The following is a 25605-nucleotide window of genomic DNA, read 5'->3' on the forward strand; positions in this document are numbered from 1 at the left end:
TACGTACAGAACTCCAGGTAGCAGCTTCTAGGATGTCCCTGGTAGAGACACCTCTGAGAAAGGCTGCAGAGGTAGATGCAGCCCTGGTTGAGTGTGGTCTTATCCCCTGTGAGGTAAAGCATCTGTTTTTTAGGCATGGGGCCTGGAGATGGGCCCTGTGTAGCTTGTCTCTCAGAATGCATGGCTGCTTTAGACTTAGTGAAAGCCTTGATGGAAAAAGAAGAGGAAGGTCTGAAGACACCTTGAGAGGAGGTGGACCTGTCCACATTTTGAGATTCACCGCCAAGAGTGGCTTCGGTATCTGTAGTAGGGGTATGGGCCGAGGAGCCTGCGACATCGGGCACAGGAGACACCGCCAATGAAGTGCCGTCAGTAGTCAGGGGCTGCGTAGGCGCCTCGCTGAGAACCGGACCACGTGTAGTCGGCTTTGGAGTGATGTCTGTAGAGGTCGCGAACCTCGTGTGTCGGTCCTTATCTTTGCGCTTTTTAGGCAAAACTGGAGTCGGAGTATCCGACGACATAATATAGTTAAATGTTTTGCCAAAATAATGCTGGGCGAACTCCGCCCAACGCTTAATGGTGCGTTTGTTGAATGTAGCACAAAAGCGACAGACCGAGACGTCGTGGTCTGGACCTAAACAAGGAATACAGAGGGAATGGAAAGCCTTATGCGGTATTTGCTTCCCACATGAAATACAATTATTAACTGTCTGACATCGGTCTGAGGCAAGAAAAGTTTCCCCAACGGGGTACTTAGCTTTCAAGAAGACTTCGGTTGCAAAATTTTCGTAATTTCAGGAGCTGGCCGACCGGCACTTGCGAACTGCTTCTGCTTCGGGCACCACGCGGCAAGAAAGACTGAAGAAAATGGTGTCGGCTGGTTCTTTTATACCCCTGTCACACTGACGTCAAGGAAGAAGCGACGACAACCAACGCCGGACCTAGACTTTAGAATTCGGCCGACCGAGGACCCGCCTGACGGCGGGAGAACCCATCTGTTATGACTGCAGCTGTATGCACGATGAACATCTGTACTATGTTCGTCATGCTTCACTGTTGCAGTCATCACATTTGGGTAGATTCCCAAAGCTAAGGATGGGAGGAGGAATTTCAATAGCATTTGGACCAGCTATAAGGCCCTGCAAGACTGCAGCAGCAAAGCCAGCTCTGGATTTAAAGAAAATTGTCAAATGGTAATGCTTGATGAAAGTACGTACAGAACTCCAGGTAGCAGCTTCTAGGATGTCCCTGGTAGAGACACCTCTGAGAAAGGCTGCAGGGGTAGATGCAGCCCTGGTTGAGTGTGGTCTTATCCCCTGTGGGGTAGGTTTTCCATGGTGCTTATAACAGAAATTAATGCAATGGCCTATCCATTTAGAAATGGTTTGCTTTGAAATGACCTTTCCCTCTGCCCCTGCAGCACATGCCACCAGCAGTTGTTCAGATTTCCATTGACGTTTAGTCCTGTCCAAGTAAAATCTAAGTTGTCTGTGCACATCTAAGGAGTGCAGTATCCGTTCCCGTTTGTTCTGTGGATTAGAAAAGAAGGTCGGCAAATGAATGGACTGATTAAGAGCCACACTGGACACTACCTTGGGCATGAAGGAGGGATTGGTCCTGAGGGACACCCTGTCCGCATGAAAGATGATGGAAGACTCCACTGCCATAAGGGCAAGGTCCCAGGCTGGAGTTGGGGCTCCATTGGGTGGTCTTAAGTTTTTGGCTCCTGAGGAACTGCTTAAACAGTGGATGAAAGAAGAGGGGTGGGTTTCTGTGTTGTTGTGTTGTAATGCGCTGAAATGGCTGAGGCATGTATTTTGATGGAGAAAACGAAAGGCCCTTGTGAAGCATCTCAGTTAAGTATTGAAGAATCTGAGGTAAATTGGGCGCTGCTGTGCCCATCCATTGAGTTTGTTTCCAGGAACAGAATCTTTTCCATTTTTCAGAATAAGACTTTCTAGTGCTAGGCCTCCTTGCCTCCAAAATGACATCCAACACTTGTTTGCTGAGGGATGGTAACGCAGAGATTAGGTAATTAGCCAGGCTGCCAGGTTCAGGGTTTGAAGCTGAGGATGCAGAATCCAGCCCGCCTGTTGGGTAGGGGTCTGAGGTAGGTGCCATGGAGCCAGCAGTGACACACTGCGCAAGCCAGTCTGGTGCAATGAATATCGTCCTTGGCTTACCCTGTTTGATCTTTAGTAGTACTCTGGAGAGGACAGGCAGAGGAGGAAAGGCATAAACTGAAGGACAGGGCATCTACTTTCCAAGCTTGTTTGTGGGGAGTCCTTGTGCAGAATTTGTCCAATTGGTAGTTCTGCGGGGAGGCAAAGTCTATATCTGGGCGCCCCCATGTGTTTATCAACATGTTGAAAGTCTTTGATTCCAGTTTCCACTCGTGTGGGTCCATGAGATTTCTGCTTAGTTTGTCTGCCAGTGTATTTAGCTTTCCTAGCAGGAATTAAGCCTGTAGATGCACTTGGTAGAGCAAGGCTATGTTCCACAGAGCCATGGCTAGTCTGCAGAGGGGGTATGAATGGGTATCCCCCTGCTTGTTTATGTACCACATAACAGTGGTGTTGTCCGTCTTTACCATTAATTGTCCTGGAAGAATGTGGTCCTTGAAGGCTGTCAGTGCATTCTGTACAGCTAACATTTCTTTTTGATTGATATGCAGGTGCATTTTACTTGGGTTCCATTTGCCCTGAATGCACTTCCCTGCCAGGTGAGCCCCACATGCATAGTCTGATGCGTTTGTTTTTAGGGTTTGGGCATCAGGGGGTAGAGTGAATGGTAGTCCCTTGTTTTGGTGGCAGGCCTCTGCCCACCAAAGGAACTGTAGACAAGGTACGATAGGAATCAGTGCTTCTAGATCCTGAGAATGCTGACACCATAGGCTTTTTAGATACCATCGTAGTTTCCTCATATGCAGTCTTGCATATGGAATTAGGAAAATGCAGGAGGCTATGAACCCCAAGGCTTGCAGTATTTGCCTTGCAGATAACAGGGTTTTTGTGGTCATTACTTTGAAGTAAGTTGTCAAATGAATTTGTTTCTCTGGCGTGAGGAAAGCCATCTGGGAAGTTGTGTTCAAGCTTGCTCCCAGGAATATAATTTGTTGGCAGGGTACAAGATGTGATTTCTTTTCGTTTATGGTGTACCCCAGACAAGTTAGCACCTTCTGTACAAATGCCAGATGATCCAAAAGTATGTTCTGGCTTTCTGCCTGAATTAGACAATCGTCAAGGTATGGGTATATTTGAATATTTCTTTGCCTGCAAAATGCAATGACTGGAGCTAGACACTTTGTGAATACCCTGGGTGCAGTAGAAAAGCCAAAGGGCAGTGCAGAGAACTGATAATGCATGTAGCCTGCTTTGAAGCGTAGGTATCTTCTGCAAGATTCCTTGATTGGGATGTGCAGGTAGGCTTTCTTTAGATCCAGTGTTGTCAACCAGGCATCCTTGCCTAGCATAGGAAGCAACTGGTGAAGGGTTAGCATCTTGAATTTTGGGATCACCAAATGGTGTTAAGGATAGAAAGGTCCAGGATAGGATGCCATGAGTTGTCTTTTCTGGGTACCAGGTAAAGTCTTGAGTAAAAACCTCGTCCCTTTTCCTCTTCTGGTACAGTATGAATAGCCCTTATGCTTAAGAGAGAGAGTACTTGCTTTTGAGCCCCTGCCCACTGATTTGGGGGTAGATCTGGCCAACCGTTTGGGGTTGGTAATGTGTGGAAGTGAAATCTGCATCCTTGAGAAACTATTTAAAACCCATTTGTCCTGGGTAATGAGTTCCCAGTTTTTTGCCTGCAGAGCAATCTTTCCCCCCTAAAGGAGCAGTCAGTTGAGAAGGACTTGGAAGTTTTAAAGTTAAGTCACTGAGACAGTTTACCATGGGGGGGGGGGGGTCTTACTACTCCCCGATTTAGAAGTGGGAGCCCCTCACTGCTTAGTCCTGTGAGTAATCGGGGACTGAAGCCTGAGTGTTCTGCTGGTTCTGGGTTTGGGCTGAGAAGGTCTGGAAGAGGTAGGAAAGGACCAATTCATAGAGGGCCAATGCCTACTAAATCTTGGAGGCTGTACTTGTAGGAAATCTTTTAACAGTTTGCATAGATTTAGCTTTTTTCCTCCATCTTTTTAAGTACTACTTCTGCTTTGTTGCCAAACAGGCATTCCTGATTTAAGGGAGCATCCAGAAATTTAGCTTTAACATGATCTGGGAGACTGCTCCTTAAGCCAAGCATGCCTTCTAAGTACAGACCTAGTGACAGCATCCCTACAAGATGCCTCTAGTGAATCAAAACCACATTGCAAAGTATGTTTTCCAACTTGTTTAGCAGACTGCATTATATCCTGTAAGTCCTTATTTTCAGCACAGTCAGGAATCATCATCGTTTTCTGTTTAAGCAATCCAATAATATGCTGTTGATACTTTAGCATATGAAACTGGCAGTTTAAGGCCCTAACAGCCAATGTTGCAGAAGTGTATATCTGTTTACCCCATTTATCCAGCGCCCTGGAATCTCTATCAGAGGGGGTAGGATTTTTGGCAATAGTAGCCTTAATGCCCTTGGGTCCCTGTGAAATAGCCTCAGGATTTGCAGTAGGATTTTTAAAAAGGAACTTGTGAGAGTCAGGAACCTTGTAATATCTATCAGGTTTTCTGGGAGCAGGAGGTAGAGAGTCAGGGGCCAAGCTAGATTCTGAAAAGGCATCATCAACAATGTCTAGTACAGGGGGGATAGCTAAAGGCCTGTGCTGGGGCAGGAGTAAGAAATCCCTAAGCCTCTTTTTAGAATCAGAGTAATCCCGGCTTTCCCAGCGAAAATGCTCCCTAAGAGTATGCAAAGTTTCACAAAGAGAAATCCTCTGGAGGGGAAGCAGAGGGAATACAGTCCTCCTCATCAGAATCCTCATAGGTAGATAAGGGTAAATCCTGGTCATCACAGGAAACAGAATTTTCAGAATCCTGATCAGAAGTATCATAAGCAAATTCAATCCTAGGTCTCTTAGAGGGGGGCAAGGGTGGCTTCCCCTGATTAAAGTAATAAGGTCTTCAGCCATTCTTACCATTTGTTTTTTAGGCATAGAGGCCTGACCATGCGGTCTGGACGTCCGTTTTCTAGGCATGGTTCAAGTTTTAGGCCTTGAAAAAGAAGGTGGCGTCGGAGTAATATGCAAATCAGTAGGCCTAAATATTCCCTCAGAAGCCGGTGCCTGCACAGCGGCTCCAGACCTATCCAAGGTAGAGACATTCGCAGGTTCCACAGTTTAAGCATCTCGCGGCATATCGGACTCCGAATGGGTCTCAGTACAGGCCTGCGAATCTGAAGTAGCGGATATCAGGGGCTGCAAAACCACTTCACTGAGTACCAGCAAACTGGCGATTAGCTTAGGAGAAGCATCGTCGGCAGCTTTGGACCTAGGTGGCCTGTCTCTGTCATTATCTTCACGTTTTTTCGGAATGTCAGTAGTTGGATGGCTTACCGAAGACATATCTGGATAATTGAACTGAGTACCAAAATATTTAAAAGCGTAAATATACCGATGACGAATAGTTCGTTGTTTAAATAAGGCACAAAACCGACAGCGAGGTACGTCGTGGTCAGGGCCTAGGCAAGGAATACAGTACGAATGAAAATCTTTGAGGTATTTGCTTTCCACAAGAAATACAATTATTGACTTTTACTGACATCGGTTTAGCGCAAGAAAAAGTTTCCCCAATGGGGTACTTAGCTCTAGTGAAGACTTCAGTTTTGAAACTCGAAAAACAAAAATTTCAGGAGTCAACCAACTGGCACTTGCGAACTGCTTCTGCTTCGGGCACCGCACGGCAAGAAAGACTGATGTAATGGCATCGTATACATGCTTTATACCCCTGACTACCTGACATCATGGAAGATGAGACAGTAACCGACACAGGACCCAAGACTTTGATAAATCAGGCCGACTGAGGGCTACTGCAAGCAGATAATCCAAATGTGATGACTGCAACAGTGAAATACGAAGTACATCTCGGAAGCATATCTGTCAAAAGCAACATGAGGACTGAGAAGCCTACAACAGTCTAGTGCATTGTCAAACTTCTCTATTGTCATTGTCAAACTTCTCTATTGTTCTATCCTTGATCAGTTCCCAGCCTGCCTAAAAATCTGCAGTCCAGTCTCTGATCCTTAAGATCCTTAAGGTATACATACTAAATATAGAGTACTTGATAATACTTCTCAATCTTACTCACAAGCACTGGCTAATCTACAATGTATGTACTGTACCTGTGTGCTATGTATGTATTCTACCTATGTTCCAAATTTCATCTGTACACCACAAATCTATTAATTACCTTTACTTTTAAATTAATATTTTTTTTTGTTTGTTCTCTCCACTGCAACTGCTGATGTACTGCATACCACTGTAAAAACATGTCTTTTGTAATTTTTGTGAATACTGATCATGTCTAACTAAATGCATCTGTAATTTTTCTTTGTAGAGCTTCTCTCCCCGGGCCTCTGCTGAAAAAGGGCCTTTTCGGCTCAGACACCCCCAGTTAACAAATGTAAAATAAAATAAAGTCATGATGTGGAAAGATCCAGTCAGAAGTGCTCTCAACCCAGAATACTCCTGACTAGCAGTCCCCAATCACTGGGATGCAGAACGGTATTGGGCCACGGATCATTTGGTACCAGGCTGTCAGGAACGGAAGGAAACAAAGTCAATGTGTGTTATTTATGAGTATGAGTGTGTTTGTGTGTCTGTCTGCATGTGTGAGTGAATGCGTGCATGAAAGCACAATGTATGTGTGCATGAAAGAAGAGACTGTGTGTGTATGACAGTGAGCAGTGAGATTGATCAAGCCATTATTTTACACTCTCTAAGCAGCACTTTTGCTGTTTAGCGAGTGTAAAATCAAAGTAAAGGAAACTGAAAAAAGTATGGCTGTGTTTCTGTCTGCATGTGTGGGTGAATGCATGCATGAAAGCAAGTGACACTGTGTGTGTGTGTGTGTGTGTGTGTGTGTGTGTGTGTGTGCGCGTGTGTGTGTGTGCATGCATGTGTGCACGCGCGCATGTCAGTGGAAGTAAGAGAGCGAGCGGTTATTTCACACTCGCTAAGCAGCACTTTTGCTGTTTAGCGAGTGTAAAATAAAAAAACAAACAAAATAAAATTAAAATAAAGCGTGTGTGAGTGTATGCCTGTACTGTAAGACAGAGAAATCGATCAAACAAGAGAAAAAAAAGTGTGTATGTTTCTGTGTGTGTGAGTGAATGCGTGCATGAAAGCAGAGAGAATGTGTGTGTTTGAGAGAGAGAGAGAGAGAGAGAGAGAGAGAGAGAGACCCTGGCAGCATCAGCAATGAGGTTTTGTGTACCTCTTGACCATACCACTCAAACTCTCACACAATAAATCTGGCCGGCATACCTCTCAACCTCTTTAGAGCGAGAAATCTGGACAAAGCCAAAAATAATGGGGGTGGGGGGCAAAGGCCCAAAAATAGGGACACTATTTAAAGTACTTCTCTTACAAACTTAGAAAGTAGATACAAATACAGGTTTTGCATTAGCATGTATTTTCTGAAGGGTATGAAGTCTGAAACTCAACCATCTCTCATTTTCTGACTTCAAACCTCAATGATCTGCCAGTGATTTTTCAGAAAACAACAGTTTTATGAGGAACAGACCAAAATTATGAGGCAAAATTCTGTACTTTCTGCAAAAATCTGTACAGCTGAGAGGTATGCTGGACAGAGTCAAATAATAGGGATAGATTTTAAATATTGCTCTTATAAACTTAGAAAGTAAGGTTGCTATTAGCTTTACATACCTCTCGACTATAGTAGATCAGTGTTACGCTGTCAAGATGTACACTTTTTTTTGGTAATTATTGGCAATTATATTTTTGTTGTACTGGTGGTGCTGTGGTAGCGTTGTTGCCTCACAGTAAGACGCTGTCCGGTTCGATTCTCAGCTAGAGCGTCTTCTGCGTGGAGACATGTGTGAATGGGCGTACCTTCATTGAAGGTTGTGCGTCAGGGCTGGTAACTCGGCACATAAAAAATCAACTACCAATCATTAGCGGACCGGAGTTCTGCTGTGGCGAGCCCTAACCAGGAAAAGCCGAAAGACAATATTTTTGTTGTACTTTGGAGCTTTTCTCCCTGGGTCTCTGCTGAAAATGGACTTCTAGTCCAGTCGGGCTCACCCTTGTAAACCAATGTCACATAAATAAATAAATATGCACATTATTAAGGGAGCGTGATTGCCGGTCCATGGAAAAGTGTCTTGCATGAAACTGGTCCTTGGAGCAAAAAAAAAAAAAAGTTGGAAACCGCCTGCTTTAGCTAACATCCACAATTAATAAGGCAAATGACACCTGCTAACTACTATAACATTTCTACATAACTTTCTCTTACATCCCCCGGACTATCATCTAACTTCTTCCTATTACACTTCCTAATTCCTTTTTCCTTTATCTTACCACCCTATCCCTTCAACTTTTTCACAAATTTACTATTATCTTGATAAGAGTACTATGACAGATTTAGCCTTGCTAATTAACCACAATGGCTGAATGCCTGACAGTGCCATGACCTTAAGATTTCATTACCTGAAACACCACTGACCACACTTGCTAATCAATAATTAAAATACTACGTTTTTGTTTCATCTGTTTGGTACAGAATTTTGTACTATTATATTTTAAATCTTAGATTAACCAGCTGTGTTGCAAATACCTCCATTGTGTTACTAGAGCATGAATATTTCATCTGCTTAGCACAGGTACTGAGCCACTTACCCAGTCTAATTTCTGGAATATTTTTAATTATATGTGGTTTAATGCACTGTTTCATTTGCATTGTTTATGCATAACTTGAATAATTGATTCACAGGGTTAATTCTGAAACTGATCCCCAAGTAGTATTTATTCAAACATCAAACATGTAGTCACTTGATATAAATCCTCACAAGGTGCTCAAATATTCCACACACTGAAATGTTAACATACCACTCCTTCCATTGCTTTTAAGAGCACTGCCCTCCCAGTCTTTTTTTTTTTTTTAGAAGAATGTTTTCCAATAGAAGGGAAGCATACAAATGTGATGTAGAACCCAGATACTATGCCCAAAATTACAGCACAGGGTAGCTGCAAAGAAAGGGAAAAAAACAATCAAATGATGGAATATGCTGCTATACCTCAAAATTCTGTTCCATTAGGTTTCCTCCTTTGCTCAGACTTTCCATAATTGCCTTATTTCGTAAAATGTCTTCTTCACTGAGATGCTCTCTTCGCTTTCTTGACTCTAAAACAAGGCCATTAACAGTATAAAAGTCTGCCAAGAAGTTTCCCACTCTTTCCTAAAGACACAAAAAGGACACTTATATAAGATCCTGTAAAACATTAACTTTTACTCTAATAAATGCATCATTAGCTAAAACTATTACAGTATTAGACTCAGATCTCTTTAAAATGCATTATTACTTTAATTTCAGCAGCTCCCTGAAACAAAAGTTCACTTTCAGTACTCCTGACTCATTTGGCATTTCTCATTTTCAAAGAAATGCTCATCTGCCCTACACTGTTGCCAGGAAGGGTTATACAAATACTAACTCTCAAACCTCTGAAGCTGTATTAAGATATTTCTGCTACATAGGTGTTAACCAGCTAGTTGAAGTATTCCAGAATGAACCCTTTTCACATGAGACACCAGTAAGATTATAAATACAAGTAGACTGTACAAAGCAGAATACCATACAGCCTAAGTATTACAAATGCAACACACTACACCAAATAAACAAAATACAAAAAAGATTAAGCAGGACAAAGCAGTCTGAATACTCAGATGCAGCAATACATATGGACAAGACCAGAACTTAAGCCTAAACTGAGTGGCACATTTTATTTTTCAACGCACTTTAGGTATAGGACTTCTGACATGATCAAGAAAAAAGGATCATCACATTACTATAGGATTAGGTAGTTGCAAGTACACTTCTGACTGTTCTTAGTGGATGTTTTAAGTACTTGCGACTGTTCTACTAGAAGTAGCACAGTCAGCAGAAAATTCATTAATTGTTTATTTGCCATCATGAAAGACCTGTAAGAAGGCTCACTTTCGGTAAGCAGAATAGTGACATCACAGGCTTTAAGACTACTCAACACAACACTTTCCAAGACTACCAGTCCTCTTTTCCTATAACGTCTTTTATCCCTGTGTTCAGTTCTGCAGTCAGTATGAAAGCTGAAAGAAGAGAAAGAAAAAACAGAGTAGAAAGACTCGAAGATTTACAAGGTTGGGGAGGTGGATGTAGGCAATGTTACAAAAGATGGACTTTCTTCTTACATATCTACTATTATGTTAAGTAGATAATTTTCAAATTTGAGAAGAGTAGGCCCCATCTTCTGTAGCTACTAAGACAATCTCTAAATTACAAACCTTCTGGGTGTTTTCTTCCATGGAAATATATTCCAAATAACCTATCCCAAATAACATCACCCCAAAATAAGCCAAGTAAGTACGGTTGTGTACACTTGCCATAAATGTAGATGTTCAAGTGTATTCACTGCTGCAGTCCTGACTACTGGGATTCCCTGCCATGAAATCTCTCAGCTGGCCTAACTACCAGAGAAATCTCTTTCCGGTTCTTAGGCTGGCCTTAGGATTCTTAGAATGCCCTGACTGACGTTAGTACGCTCAGGTATGAAGGTAGCCAGCTTGCGTCATGATACCAGTATTTTCTTACCCTCCACTAGGAGAAGCCCTAGGAAAACAGGAGCTATCCAATGGAGAACCTTACAGAGGGAAGGGAGCCCAGGAAGGGGTCCCTTTGCTGAGTTGTAAAAGGACAAAAAAAAGCCTACATAGTAGACTATGTTCTTTGCGTTTCACTGTTGCAGTCCTGACTACTGAGAAGATTCCCAAAGCTGAAAGAAGTGAGGAAGGAGCCTAAGGAGAAGACAGACAACCTGCAGGACAGCAGAGGCAAAGCTTGTCCTGGACTTGGAGAAGGATGCCAAGTGATAGTGTTTGGTGAAAACATGCACTGAGGACCAGGAGGCAGCTTCTAAAATGTCCTTGGTTGGAACACCCTTAATGAAGACAGCAGAGGTTGCTGTTGCTCTGGCAGAGTGTGACAATCCCTGCTGGTGGTACTTTGCCATGAAAGCTGTAACAAAAGAAAATGCAATGGGAAACCCATTTGGAAACAGTTTGCTTAGAGGCTGGCTTGCCTTCTGAAACAGGGTCAGCGGTAATGAACTTTTAGTTATGTACTTACCATAACTTTAGATGTTTGGGATCTATCTCGTCTACATTCTGTACTGATGGGCTCGGTATTTCTTATCCCAGGATGCACCACCACAGATCACATGCACAACTTGTTTATATAACATTGTTAGATGTTTCAAGATGAAACAACAGGATTAGGACCTTCTGATATCCCTCACTTTGATGGTAGAAGAGCCTTGATTGAAAAGAGACTATAGTCGGAAGAGGAGGTGTAGTAATAGCGGAATAGAAAAGCAGTCTTCCCAAAAAAAGGTTCGGGATCTGATCCAGGAACCATGGACCTTCCAGAGCATATTCCAAGATAGGGAAACCATACTTGACGAGGCCAGTAAGGAGCAACTAAGATCATTTTGCTCCCCAAGAGATGCCTTTGGATCACCCTGGGAAGGAGAGGAACTGGGGAAGGCATAAAGCAAGCCGGTGGGCCAAGGATGGGCTAGTCCATGGGGCTCTTCCTGAGCCGGGTTAGGAGAAGAATTTTTGCACTTGATTCAGTGGAGTCGCTAAGAGGTCGCAACACGGAACTCCCATTTGCTGAAAATCTGATTTGCAACTGTCATGTTCAGAGACCATTCGTGAGGAGAGAGGATGGTTCTGCTCAGTCTGTCGGCTATCACATTGGACTTACCCGGGATATGAGTAGCCACTAGAAAGCGTTTGGTCGAGACTGCCCATTACCAGACTCTCATGGCCTCTCTGCAAAGAGGATAGGATCTGGTCCCTCCCTGTTTGTTCAGGTACCAGACAACTGACATGTTGTCTGAGTGAACGGCAATTACGCCCTGAGGGAGGCAATCGTGGAGGGCTTGAAGGGACAGGAGCACCGCCCTCATTTCTAGGATATTGATATGAAGTAGAGTCTCTTCTGGGTGCCATTTGCCCTGGACTGACCTGCCCAGGGAATGCCCCCCCCACCCCATCTGGGAGGCGTCCGTGGTCAAAGTGGCCGCAGGAGGAGGTGGAACAAAGGGTCGTCCCTGATCCAAATTGGAGGGTACTAGCCACCAACGAAGGTCCCGTTTGCAGGTTTCCATGATCCATATGAGGTGATTGAGAGGGAGTTCCTGAAAGGACCACTGAGCTGAAAGAAGCCACTGGAGAATTCTCATGTGCAACCTTGCCAAGGGGACTAGAAGAACCGTGGAGGACATGGATCCCAATAGCTGCAGGACCATTCTGGCTGGGGCTTTGGACCTGGGAAGTAAGGCTCGAACTTGACTCTGTATGGTTTGTATTCTGTCTGTAGGTAGGTAGATAGACCCGCATTCGGTTTGAGTCTATCTCTACCCCTATGAATCTTATGCGTTGAGATGGCAGCAACACAGACTTTGGCCAATTGAAGGTGATTCCAAGGGAATTGCCCAGTGATATAGTGGCTTGTAGGCTCCGCAATAGTAGATGCTTGGAGGTGGCAGTTAGGAGCCAGATACGGAAACACCTGGAATCCTAGACTTCTCAGGTGAGCAGTCACAACCGCCAAACACTTGGTGAACACCCTGGGGGCTGTGGTGAGACCAAAGGGCAGCGCGCAGAACTGAAAATGACTGCCTCCTAGGCTGAAGCGCAGAGGTCTCCTGGACGCTTGATGTACCAAGATATGGTAATAAGCGTCCTTGAGATCTATGGAGCACATCCAAACACCTTTCTCCAACAATGGGAGAATGGTTTGTAGGGTGACCATTCGGAACTTGGACTTTCTGACTGAACGGTTTAGGATGCTGAGGTCCAAAATGGGTCTCAGGTCCCCTGTCTTTTTTGGCACCAAAAAGAATCTCGAGTAAGTCCCTAATCTGATCTGGTCTGCGGGGACCGGTTGGATGACTCCTTTTGCAGCAGCTTTGAAACTTCTGAGGCTGCAGTTTCCGCTGACTGGGTGGCGGGTCCGGGATTTTTGGACTGAGGTGGAGAGTGAGAGAAAGGGATGGTGTAACCTCCTCGATATAATTGAAGCACCCATCGGTCCTGAGTGATACCTTCCCAGGCTTTTAGGTGCCCCTGACTGGCTCGAGCTGCACAGTCGGCAATCCCTCAGGGACTGTGAAAGGCTGAAGAGCCACCTAAAGGACTCGTGGTCTCCAGTGTTGCGAGGGCCTCTGCCGCCTCTGGGATGGCGTCTTCCGAAGAATTTCCCTGCCTCTGGAAGGGGATCATCCTGCTGAGAGGGTAAGGCTTCTGAGATCACGGAACCACATTTTCCCTCCTCTTTAGCCTTGGGATAAGGCCGAAGGGAGTGGAAAATCGTGCCCCACGGCAGTCAGAGTCTTACCCGCCTGCCAGCGGGTCAGTGTGTCCTTAACCTTAGGTCCAAACAGGAGGACCCATCAAAAAGGAAGAATTGAAGGCCTCAATGACACAGGCGGAGCCAGGCTTGTCTCCGTGAGCAATGCCTGTATTCGGCCGCATAAGAAATGAGCCTCATGGACGAGTTTGAAATGGACGACAATGTAGCCAGCTGAGAGCCAACCGTCTGGGCCAGCTCCTCAGGCAGGTTACCCAAGAGGGTATAGGAAAGTTCTTTAATCAGATCCCTCTGAAATCTGGTAAAGTGCGTAAGGTAGTTCAAGGACCTTAATGTAAAGGCCGCTGAACTTAGGGTGCGCTTTCATCGATCCATGCTCCTAGACTCCTTATTAGGAGGATGGATGGACGCCGGCCTCTGCTACATCCTGCTGGGTAGCAGATGCCACCACCAAAGCATCTACAGCCACACCTTTAGTTAGAAACTCTTTTTCAGGGGGTGCCGAGAGGAACTTATTAGGACGAGCTGGCACCGGTTCCACAGAGTCTGGCGACAGATCAAATCCAAGAGCTAGTCGAAGGGCGGAGACACCCAGGAGGCGGAGGGCTGAGCCCCGAAGGCCTTAAGGAACACCGACTCATCAGCAGAAGGGGGTTTGGACTGCCAGCCGCCTCGTTGCTTAAGGGCTTCCAGGATGTCTGCAAAGGAGACATCATCCGAGGACGACTTAGGGGACCCCTTCTGCATCATCGAGATCAGTGTCGGATGTAAGAGACTCATCAGGGGAGTCAACGTGCTTCCTCTTGCACGATCTTTTCCTGGGGGGTTCTTCCGAAGAAGCTTCAGAAGGACCTCCAGGAGGGGGGGAAACCCCAGTGGGGGTAGCCTTAGGCCCCGGGGCTCCGCTGTCTAAGGACAGGGAGACTGCCAAAGACCCAGTCTCGGTATGCAGGGAAGGAGCTGGGGAGACTGTGGAGGTAGCCAAAGATGATTTGGCTAACGCACTCCTCATAGCCCTGAAGGCGGGACCACCAGAATCCTGGGAGGGTCCCACCTCCGTGGCCACGACGGTAGACGGCACTCCCACAGACCGAGAGGAAGACTTGGGACCGAAACATCAATCCCGAAGCATCCCCGGGCTGACGGAAGAAGTCCGTGCGAACTCAGACTCAAGAGCCGGAGTTGGAGTAAGGGTCGGGCCCGACCCTAAAACCTCCACCGGTTCCACCAGCACCGGCTCCAACGGTGCCGAGGCTGTTGGAGGAGGAATTATAGTAGCAAGGTGGACCATCGGCTCCGAAGCCGAATGGGCTGGAGCCGAAACTAACTTTGGAACACCGGAGACTGGAAGAGTCTTAGGAGCACCCTGTCGATGTCCGAATCAGACATCTTGGAGGATCTGGACGATACCGATCGGGTCCGAACCGATTTCTCCATCGGCTCCATAGGACTAGGGGACCGGCTCCGAATGGATTCTATAACTATCGGCTCCGAGGGAGAACTCAAGGCAATTTCCTTCGGTGCCGATGAGGACTTTGGCTCAGAGGGGGAAGAGTCTGAGCCGGCAACCCTCATCGGCTCCAATATCAGTGGAGCCGATGAAGGTGACCCGCCTCTCGATGCCCCAGTCCTCGGCTCCGAAACCAGAGGGGTCGAGACTGGAGGCATCGAGGCAGACCGTTCCGCCCTCGGCTCCGAAGTCCATGGAGCCGATGGAGAAGTCTGCCTAGATTTTTTGGCAGTCGGTTCCGACTGACTGGTCGGCGCCAACGCTTTTTTCTTTTTTGAAGGAGAGGGAGAAGAAGATAAAGCCTCCTCGAAGGATGGCTTAATTAACCCCTTAAGGATTAATTTGTTTTTCCTCTCCTGGAGGACCCTTGATGAGAAGGCGTGACACACGCTACATGATTCTTGTAGGTGCTTGGCGCCTAAACAAACGCACGAGGAGTGGTCGTCCGTTATGGACATCTTATAACCACACCTCGCACACTTTTTAAACCCGGAGGGTCTATGCTCTTTGGACATGTCTAATTTAGAGATAACACACCTGTCTAAAGAGAAAACACACCAAAACTAGCAGTTGAAGTACAAAAAATATAAAGTTTTTTTTTTTTTTTTTTTTTTAAAACAACAATACAGTTTTACGAAAAAAACAACACAGAAAGAGAGGATCAAGACCCTCTAACTTAAACGGGTACTTGACCCACAAATAAAATGCTAGAAAGGCAAATAGCAACAGGGGAAGGTCCCTCTAACTAAAACGGGAAACCTTCCCTTGACGAAAAACACAAATTCCTCAACAAAACTGTTCAATACACACTCGTATCACAACAATAGCTGTTAATACAGCTTTTGGGTTCAAAACAAGCAAATTTCTGACAGGAAAAGCCTAAATAAATTAGTACTTAGCCCAGCCAAGTTGAGACCACGTCTTAGCTTGTAAGCGGCAAACGAGATCTGGGGGATTAGTGGTGGTGCATCCTGGGATAAGAAATAGCTCAGCCAATAAGAGGCCTCGCTCTATAGCATAGCGTGCCGAGTCGGAGCCGAGGGATCGGCTCCGAGCCCATCAGTACAGAATGTAGGCGAGATAGGATCACATAACATCAGCTGTTCAGTCTTCAAGGTTTTAATCTTATCCAGACAGAAGTGTAGCTGTCTGTGCACATCCAGCGAATGCAGAATTCTCTCCCCTTTGTTTTGAGGACTGGGAAAGAAGGGAGATGGACAACCTGATTCAGAGAGGTGTCAATGACCACCTTGGACATAAAGGAGGGGTTGGTTCTGACAGAGACCCTATCCTTGCGGAAGTTGAGGAGAGGTTCCGCTGCCACGAGGACCTGCAACTCTGAAACCTTCCTGGCTGAAGTGATATCCAGAAGCAGTGCTATTTTCCATGTCAGAAACTTAAGGTCAGCAGAAGTTGCTGGCTCAAAAGGGGGCAAAGGTCAGCTTTTCTAGCACAAATTTAAGGTCCCATGGAGGAGTAGGTTTCCTTCTGGGGGGGTCTAATGTGAATTACCCCCTTAAGAAATTGTCTTAAGAGCAGATGGGAGAAGACAGGAGGGTGAGAAAGCACGTATGCAGAGATGGCAGAAATATGGATTTTAATGGAATAATGAGACAGTCCTGATTCAGCAGCCCAGTCAGGTATTCCAGGATGTTGGAAATATGTGTCGACTGGGGATCTTTGCACCAAATAGAGAACCTTTTCCACTTAGCTAAGTAATACCTTCCTAGGTGCTAAGAATTCTACAGTCTTTGAGGATGTCTAGCACTTGTTTGCTGCGGGATCATCCAAGCTGCAAGGCTTAGGGTCTGCTGCAGGATCATCCAAGCTGTAAGGCTTAGGGTATGCAGGCTGGGATGGACAACTTTTTCCCTGTTCTGGGTGAGGAGGTTTAGCCTCTCAGGTAGTAGCCATGGGGCCTGGTTGGTGATCTTGAGGAGGAGGGGATACCAATGCTGTCCGGGCCAGTTTGGAGCAATCAGAATTGCTCTTGGACCCGCTTCCCTTATTTTGAGGAGGATATGAGGGGGAATGCATACATGAAGAGTTGAGGCCATTGAAAGGAGAAGGTATCGTTTTCCAGGCCGTCTCCTGTCTGTTCCTGGTGCAGAATTTTTGTAGGTGTGCATTCTCCTTGGATGCAGAGAGTCCATCTGTGGAACTCCAAGTCTGGGTTATGGCTAGAAAAATCCCTGGATGGAGATGCTGCTCTTCTGGATCTATCATATTTCTGCTCAGATGGTTTGTCAGAGCATTTTGGACTCCTGCGAGGTACTTTGCTATGAAGAGAAACCCCATGGAATGTGCTGTTCCCCAGAATTGCATTGCATGATGGCGCAATGGGTGAGAATGTGTCCCTTCCTGTCTATGTATCACATTACCATGGTATTATCTGTCCTTATTAGCAGGACACCTTGTGTCCATATTTCCTTGAAGGCCATCAAGCCCTTTAGTACTGCCATAAGTTCCAAATGATGCGCCTGTCCTGGAAGTTGAAACCCCACTTCCCCTGGGTTCAGAGGTTCTGGAAGTCAGCCTCCCAGGCTAATTCTGAGGCATCTGTAGTTAGGGTTTAACCCTGTGGGGAAAATTTGAAGGGGAGGCCCTGATTCTGGGATTAAGCCTGCACCCACCATGCAAACTCAAGAAGATAACCCAAATGTGATGACTGCAACAGTGAAACACGAAGAACTTCTCTTGTTTGAGGCAAGGGATCAGGGGAATTTGTGTCACTAGGGACTGTAAGCTCTGGCACCATACATTCCTGAGGTACCACTGGAGCTTCATGTGTAGTCTGGCAAGGGGAACCATGAGAATACATGAAGCCACGTAACCCAGAGCTTGTAGGAATATCCTTGCTGAAATACAGTCTCTCAATTGCATCCTGTGAATACAAACAGTCAGAAAGGAGACTTTCTCTGGAGGTAGGAATGCGTTTTGGAGTGAAGAGTTCAGAAGGGACCCTAGGAGAATAATCTTTTGGGCTGGTGAGATGTTGTACTTCTGGAGGTTCACTGTAAACCCCAGGGAAAAGAGAAGGTCCTAGGAAAATCTGAGGTCCTTGAGGAGTTTTTGCCTGATCTGTGTGGACTGTATGAGGCAATCATCTAGGTATGGATAGATCTGGATCCCCCTGGTCGAACAGAAGGCTACTGGTGGTGCACTGGGCACTATGTGAACACTCGGTGTGGTAGATAAGCCAAAGGGCAGTACAGAAAATTGACAGTGACTAGATCCTGCCCTGAAGTGAAGAAATCGTATGCAGGACTCCTGCATAGGGTTGTGCAGATAAGCATCTTTTACGTCTGCAGGGACTATGAAGGCCTGGGTTGAGATCATGGGCAGTCACTTTTGAAGTGTTAACATTTTGAACTTTGCCACAAGGAGGAACTGACGGAGACTGGACAGATTCAAAATGGGGCACCAAGAACCTTTCTTTCTGGGGACCAGGAAGAGCCTGGAGTAGAATCCTTTTCCGTGCTGAGCTGCAGGGACTGTTTCTACTGTCAGCATGGAAAATGATGAAGGGCTCTACAGCCATGAGTGCCTGTAGCTCTGAAACTCTTCTAGCTGAAGTGATGGCCAGAAGCAAGGCTGTTTTCCAAGAGAGGAATTTTAACTCTGCTGAAGTTGCAGGCTCAAAAGGGGGTAAGGTGAGCTTTTCCAACACAAAGTTAAGGTCCCAAGCTGGGGTAAGAGCTCTTCTGGGTGGCCTAAAGTTGTTAGCCCTTCTTAGGAACTGTCTGATGAGAGGGGGTGAGAAGAGAGGTGGCTCTGTGCTGTAATGAGCAGAGATGGCAGAAGCATGAATTTTAACAGAAGAGAAGGATAGACCCCTGTGTAATAGGTCTGCTAGGTAATCCAGGATGAGAGGAAGGGAGGGCTGTGCTGTTCGGCTCCCTTAGCCTGGATCCAGGTGCAAAACCTTTTCCACTTGTCAGCATAGGATTTTCTAGCGCTGGGGCGTCTGGGCTTACATATAACATCCAGGACTTATTTGCTTAGGCTGGCAGCTTGAGAAGAGGTCAGGGAATAAGCCAGGCTGCCAGCTTCAGGGTCTGCAATTGTGGATGCATGAATTCTCCATTCTTCTGGGTCAGGAGTGTTGGGATCCGAGGTAGGTGCCATGGTGGCAGCGGTGACAGGCTGCGCGCCGGTAGTGAACCAGTGCTGGTGTGGCCAGTCTGGGGCAATCAAAATTGCCCTTGGTTTTTCCTCCCTTATTTTGAGCAGTACCCTTGAAATGAGTGGTGTTTACCCATTGGAAGGATAGAGCATCCACTTTCCAGGCCTTGCTGTGAGGTTACCTGGTACAGAATTTGCTCAGCTGATGATTGGAGCGGGAGGCAAAGAGGTCCGCCTTTGGGGTGCCCCATTTCTGGGTTAGAAGGTTGAAGGTTCTGTGGTCTAGCTGCCATTTGTGTGGGTCTAGCAGGTTCCTGCCTAAGTTGTCTGCCAGAGAGTTTAGGAAGCCTGGCAGGAACTGTGCTAGCAGATGTATTTGCATGGCTGAGGCCGTGTGCCAAAGGATCATGGCGAGCCTGCAGAGAGGTTAAGAGCGAGTCCCTCCCTGCTTGTTGATATGCCACATCACTGTGGTGTTGCCTGTTTTGATCACTAGAGGCCCCAGGGAGAGTAGGGATCTGAAAGCTGTCAGGGCATGCTGAACAGTTAGCATTTCTTTTTGGTTGATGTGCAGAGGTATTTGATTTGGGCTACAATGGCCCTGAATGCACCTGCTGTCCAGGTGTGCACCTCAGACATAGTCTGATGCATCTGTGGTGAGGGTCTGGGTGGCGTGGGGTTGTGAGAAGGGAAGTCACTTCTTGTGGTTGGATGCTGCTGCCCACCAAAGAAAATGGTTCCTTAGAGGGGTATCATAGGTATGACAGTTTCCAGGTCTTCAAAGTGTTGACACCAAAGGCTTTTTAGGTACCATTGTAGTTTCCTCATATGCAGTCTGGCATATGGAATGAATAGAATGCAGGAGGCCATGAACCCTAGAGCTTTAAGGATTTTCCTTGCGGATAACTTGGTTCTGGTGGCTAGTTGAGAGAAGTAGTCTGTCAGGTAGGCTTGGAATACAATTTTTGTATGGGGATTAGTTTTGATTTCTTTTCTGTCTGCAATGGCTGGAGCCAGGCATTTTGTGAAAACTCTGGGAGCAGTGGATAAGCCAGAACTGAAGGTGCATAGATCCTGCCCTGAAAAGTAGACATTTCCTGCAAGATTCCCCGATTGGGATGTGTAGGTAGGCCGGTGGCTGACCAAGCATCCTTGGAAAGCCTAGGAAGAAGCTGCTGGAGGGTGAGCATTCTGAATTTTGGTATCACCAGAAAGATGTTTAGAATGGATAGATTGAGGATTGGGCACCAGGTGCCCTCTTTTCTGGGTACCAGGAAGTGTCTGGAATAGAAACCTTGACCTATCTGGTCTGCAGGAACATGCCGTATTGCTCTCATGGAGAGCAGGAAAAGGACTTGCTTTTTGGCCTCTGCCCACTGGTTTGGAGGAAGATCTGGGAACCCTTTTGGGGTTGGCAGAGTGTGGAAATAAAATTTGTACTCCAAGGACACTATGTTAAGGACCCATCGGTCGTTGGTATTAGAGGCCCAGTTTGCATGGAAGGAGTTTTCCTCCTAAGGGCACAAGCAGGTGGGCAGAGATCAGGGGTGGAGGTGTAAAGTCATTGCGAGTTCTTACCATAAGGGGGTAGCTTATCACTGCCTGTTTTTGAAGTGGAGGAACTCCATTGCTTAGATCTCTGCATTCCCTGGGAATGCTGTCTGGGGGGGGGGGGGTCTGCTTCCCCTGGGTCTGGGCTGAGCTCACCTGGAGGGGGCCAGAAAGGACCAGTTCTCGGAGGGGCAATGCTACTGAACCTCAGAGACTGGAACTGTAAAAAGTCTTTAACTGTCTGCATAGATTTAGCCTTTTCTTCCATCTTTTTTAAAACCTCTTCTGCTTGGTGCCAAACAAATTGTCTTTGTTCAATGGTGTGTCCAATAATTTGGATTTGACATGGTTTGGCAAGGTCTGTTCCTTAAGACAAGCATGCCTTCTAAGGACAGAAACAGTGACTGCTGCTCTACAAGATGCTTCTAGGGCATCAAAGCCACATTGCAAGGTGTGCTTAGTAACTTGGCTTGCAGAATGTATAAGTTCTTGTAATTCTTTATTTTCTGCACAAGCAGGAAAGGAAGATATTTTTTGTTTGAGGAGTTCCATGGTATGCTGCTGAAATTTCAGCATGTGGAACTGACAATTTAGTGCTCTAATAGCAAGAGTTGCAGAGGTGTATACTTTTTTACCCCATCTGTCTAAAGCTCGGGAAGCACTGTCTGAGGGGGTGGGATTCTTAGCTGAGGTTGCTTTAATTCCTTTTAGTCTTTGGGAGATGACCTCTGGGTCAGTAGTAGGATTTTTGAAAAGGAATGTCAGAGTCAGGGACTCTAGTACCGGTCAGGTTTCCTGGCAGCAGGAGGAAGGGTGTCAGGAGTCAAACTGGATTCCATAAAAATATCATCCACAACATCCAGGACAGGAGGAATGGCTAAAGGTCTGTGCTGTGGTAAATCTAAGAATTCCCAGAGTCTCTTTTTTGACTGAGGATAGTCCTGACATTCCCACTGGAAATGTTCCTTTTAAAGTATGTAGGGTTTCACCAAATGAAAAATCCTCAGGAGGAGAGGCAGAAGGAATGGATTCCTCTGCATTAGATTCCTCATAAGCAGAGAGGGGTTGCATGTCTTCATATTCAGAAACCTCAGTCATCGGACTCCTGTTCAGATAAAACTACTGGGGACAAGTCTTTTTTTCTTTTGGAAGACGTAGCCTGGCTTCCCCTAATAAGCATAATAAGGTCTTCCACCATTTTAAACATTTGAGATCGAGGCATGGAAGCAGGTGCCTGAGCTTGGGTATTTTTTTTAGGTGTAGTTCATATTCTGGGCCTTAGAAACACAGTAGTTTTGGAAAGAACTGAAGACGCAAAAGTCGTAGTCTGTTTGTGTCGAGTATCGTTAGTTCGAAGAACTTCCTCGAAAGCTGGTGCCTTCTCAGCGGCTTCGGACCCATCCAAGGTAGAGACATCCAGAGGATCCTTAGTCGAAGAAAAGTCTTGCGGCATACTGGACTCCGAACGGGTCTCGGTAGCGGCCTGCGAATCCACAGAAGCAGGCATCAGGAGCTGCGAAAGCATCTCGCTGAGGACCGGAGAACTGACTAGTAGCTTAATGGAAGCGTCGTCGGCAGTTTTGGACCTGTGCGGTCTGTCTCTGTCTTTATCCTCAAGTTTTTTTGGAAGATCGGTAGTCTGGTGGCTTACCAAAGCCATATCGGAATACGAAGACTAAAAACAAAAATATTTAGCTACAATAAGGGCCCGATGAAGTATAGTTCTGGTGTTGAACAAAGCACAAAAGCGACGACGAGGGACGTCGTGGTCTGGACCTAAACAGGTGACAGTAAGAATGGAAGTCTCACTGAGGTACTTGCATTCCACAGGAGAGACAATTGTTAACTTTTTCTGACATCGGTTAGACCAAGAAAAAGGATCCCCAATGGGGTACTTAGCTTTAGAAGACTTCAACTTAAATTCAGAAACGAAAACTCAGGTAGCAGCCGAGTGGCATTCGTGTGAACTGCTCCTGCTTCGGGCTCCTTGGCAAGAAAGACTGATGTAATGGCATCAGCTGCCTGATTTTATACCACTGATGTCCTGACGTCAGTCCTAGAGTGACAGCAACCGAAGCAGAAATACTAAGCCTCTGGTATTCGCGCTGACTGAAGGCTACCCCGGGCAGGATAACCCAAGTGTGATGACTGCAACAGTGAAACACAAAGAAAGTACTTTTTTGTACCTACCATAAATGTAGATGTCTGATAGGAATGCATCTGCAGTCATTACAAATGGGTTGTCCTGTCGTCAGGCAGCCCTTCGGTCGGCCGGATTCCAAAGTCTGGGTCTGGCCTCGGCTGGTGTCGCACTTCACCCGACGTCATAGCTGCAGTTATTCGGGTATAAAGGCATCAGCCGACGCCATTTTCCTCAGTGTTTCTTGCCCCAGATGCCAGGTGCCCTCTTGGAAGGCTAAATTTGGATAAATGCCAATGATTCCAAATAGTAGAGAGCAAACACAAAAAATAAGCATGTATGTACATATATACAAACAAATACACCATAATAGATCCCCCCCAAGCTAGCTGAAGGCTGGCAAATACCCTAGGAGTACCTCAGAGGGGAAGGTGGGTGGGTAATCCTGACGGCAGATGCATTCCTATCGAACATCTACATTTATGGTAGGTACAAAACTGTACTATGTCCTTCAAGGATGCATCTGCAGTCATTACAAATGGGTAGAATACCATAGCTAAACAAGGGGAGGAGGAAAGAGTAGAGATTATGGTGTAGCTAGGATCCCTTGCAAAACAGCAGTGGCAAAACCTGCTCAGGATCTAGAGTATAAAGGTAAATTGTAATGCTTGGCAAATGTATGCACGGAGGTCCAAGTAGCAGCCTCTATAATGTCCTTGGTAGCCACTCCTCGTAAGAAAGCTGTGGTAGTGGCTGTAGCCCTTGTGGAGTGAGGCCTGATGTTCTCTGGGGTTTTCTTTCCATGGTAGGAGTAACAAAATCTAATGCAATTTCCTATCCATTTGGAGATTGTCTGTTTTGAAATTGGTTTTCCTTCCTTTCCTGTGGCATATGCTACCAGAAGCTGGTCAGTTTTTCTATTGGACTTAGTCCTGTCCAGGTAGTAGCGTAACTGTCTGTGTACATCCAAGGTATGCAAAGTCTTTCTCCCTGTTCTGTGGGTTTGGGAAGAATGTAGGTAGGTGGATAGCCTGATTTAATGACACTCTGGATACCACCTTAGGCATAAATGTAGGATTTGTTCTCATGGACACTTTATCTTGATGGAAGATCAGGAAGGGTTGCACTGCCATTAATGCCTGTAGTTCAGAGACCCTTCTTGCTGAAGTTATTGCCAGCAGGAAAGCAGTCTTCCAGGATAAGTATTGTAATACTGCTGTTGCTGCTGGTTCGAAAGGAGGAAGTGTCAATTTTTCTAGCACAAAGTTCAAGTCCCATGCTGGCAATGGTGGTTTCCTGGGAGGTTTTACATTTTTATTTCCTCTCAGAAACTGTCTGAGCAGGGGATGAGAGAAGACAGGAGGATCCAAGCTGTATTGTGCTGAAATAGCTGATGCATGTATCTTGATGGAAGAATAGGACAGGCCTGTGTGGAAGAGCTCTGCCAAGTACTCTAGGATGTTGGCCATGTTTACCAGAGTCACATCTTTTCCCTTTGCAGTACTCCAAATGAGATATCTTTTCCATTTTGCTGCATAATTCTTTCTTGTTGAAGGTCTGCGAGCCTCCAGGATTATGTCTTTAACCCTTTGGGATAAATTTGGGTCATTTTCTGTTATGTAATGTTCCAGGCAATTAGCTGCAGAGTTTTCAGGTTTGGATGCAGGATGTTGTAGTTGTTCTGTGTTAACAGTAATGGGATTAGGGGCAGTGTCCATATTTGTTCCCGAGACATGCTCCTCAGCAATGGGTACCAATGTTGTCTTGGCCATTCTGGAGCTATCAGGATGATCCTTGGATGGTCCTCTTTGATCTTCAGAAGCACCTTGTGCATCAAAGGAAGTGGTGGAAATGCGTATGCTGTCAGGTTTTTCCAACTGAAAGATAGGGAGTCCACCTTCCAAGCAAGTGGGTGGTACGTCCTTGTGCAGAATTTCTTTAGCTGGTGATTGAATGGGGATGCAAACAAGTCTATTTGTGGTAATCCCCATTCCCTTGTGATGGCTTTGAAGATGTCCGGATGAAGCATCCATTCGTGGGCATCTGTGGTTGTTCTGCTTAATATGTCTGCTAGAATGTTTTCTTTTCTGGTACAAAAATTGCTTGTAACTGAATGTTGTAGCTCAGGGCCACATCCCATAGGTCCAGTGCCAGACGGCATAGAGGATATGAATGGGTGCCTCCCTGTTTGTTGATGTACCACATAACTGTGGTGTTGTCTGTCCTTATCATCAACTGACCTTCTTGGAGAAATGGTCTGAATGACTGGATTGCCAATTTTACTGCCAGCATTTCCTTTAGATTTGTGTGTAGGCGCAGCTGGTCTTGAGTCCATAAGCCTTGTATGCACTTGCCCAGCATGTGTGCCCCCCAACCGAGGTCCGAGGCATCTGTCGTGATGGTTTGGCTTGGTTGGCTGTTGCAGAAGGGCAATCCTGTTTGATTGACAGGCCTGAGCCCACCATAGGAACTCTTGTTTCAGGCATGGGATTATTGGGATTTTGGTTTCTAGGCTGTGCTTGTGTTGGGACCACAAATTCCTTAGGTACCACTGTAGCTTTCTCATATGCAGTCTGGCATGAGGGACCAGAATTATGCAGGATGCCATGAAGCCTAGAGCTTGCAGTACTTTTCTTGCAGTTAGGTGGTTCTGCTTTGTTAATGCCAAGAAGTAGAGAGGTAGTTGCTCTTTCTTTTCTGCAGTTAGGAATGCCATTTGTTTTGATGTGTCCAGCTCTGCACCCAGAAAGGTTATTCTTTG

The 25605-nt window shown here is 46.0% G+C and overlaps 1 protein-coding gene across 4 annotated transcripts in view; it reads right to left on the minus strand.

Moving 5' to 3' along the window:
* The window catches only part of ANKRD13C (ankyrin repeat domain 13C), a 714089-nt gene that overhangs the window by 274702 nt on the left and 413782 nt on the right, over positions 1–25605 (minus strand). For all 4 annotated transcript variants that reach the window (XM_044085814.1, XM_044085812.1, XM_044085813.1 and 1 more), the window contains exon 9: positions 9187–9348. In XM_044085814.1, the coding sequence (XP_043941749.1) occupies positions 9187–9348 (162 nt within the window). The remainder of the gene's footprint in view (positions 1–9186; positions 9349–25605) is intronic.

Source organism: Protopterus annectens, chromosome 10.part0, assembly GCF_019279795.1.
Source record: "Protopterus annectens isolate FY-2018-M chromosome 10.part0, PAN1.0, whole genome shotgun sequence".
Taxonomy (NCBI): domain Eukaryota; kingdom Metazoa; phylum Chordata; order Ceratodontiformes; family Protopteridae; genus Protopterus; species Protopterus annectens.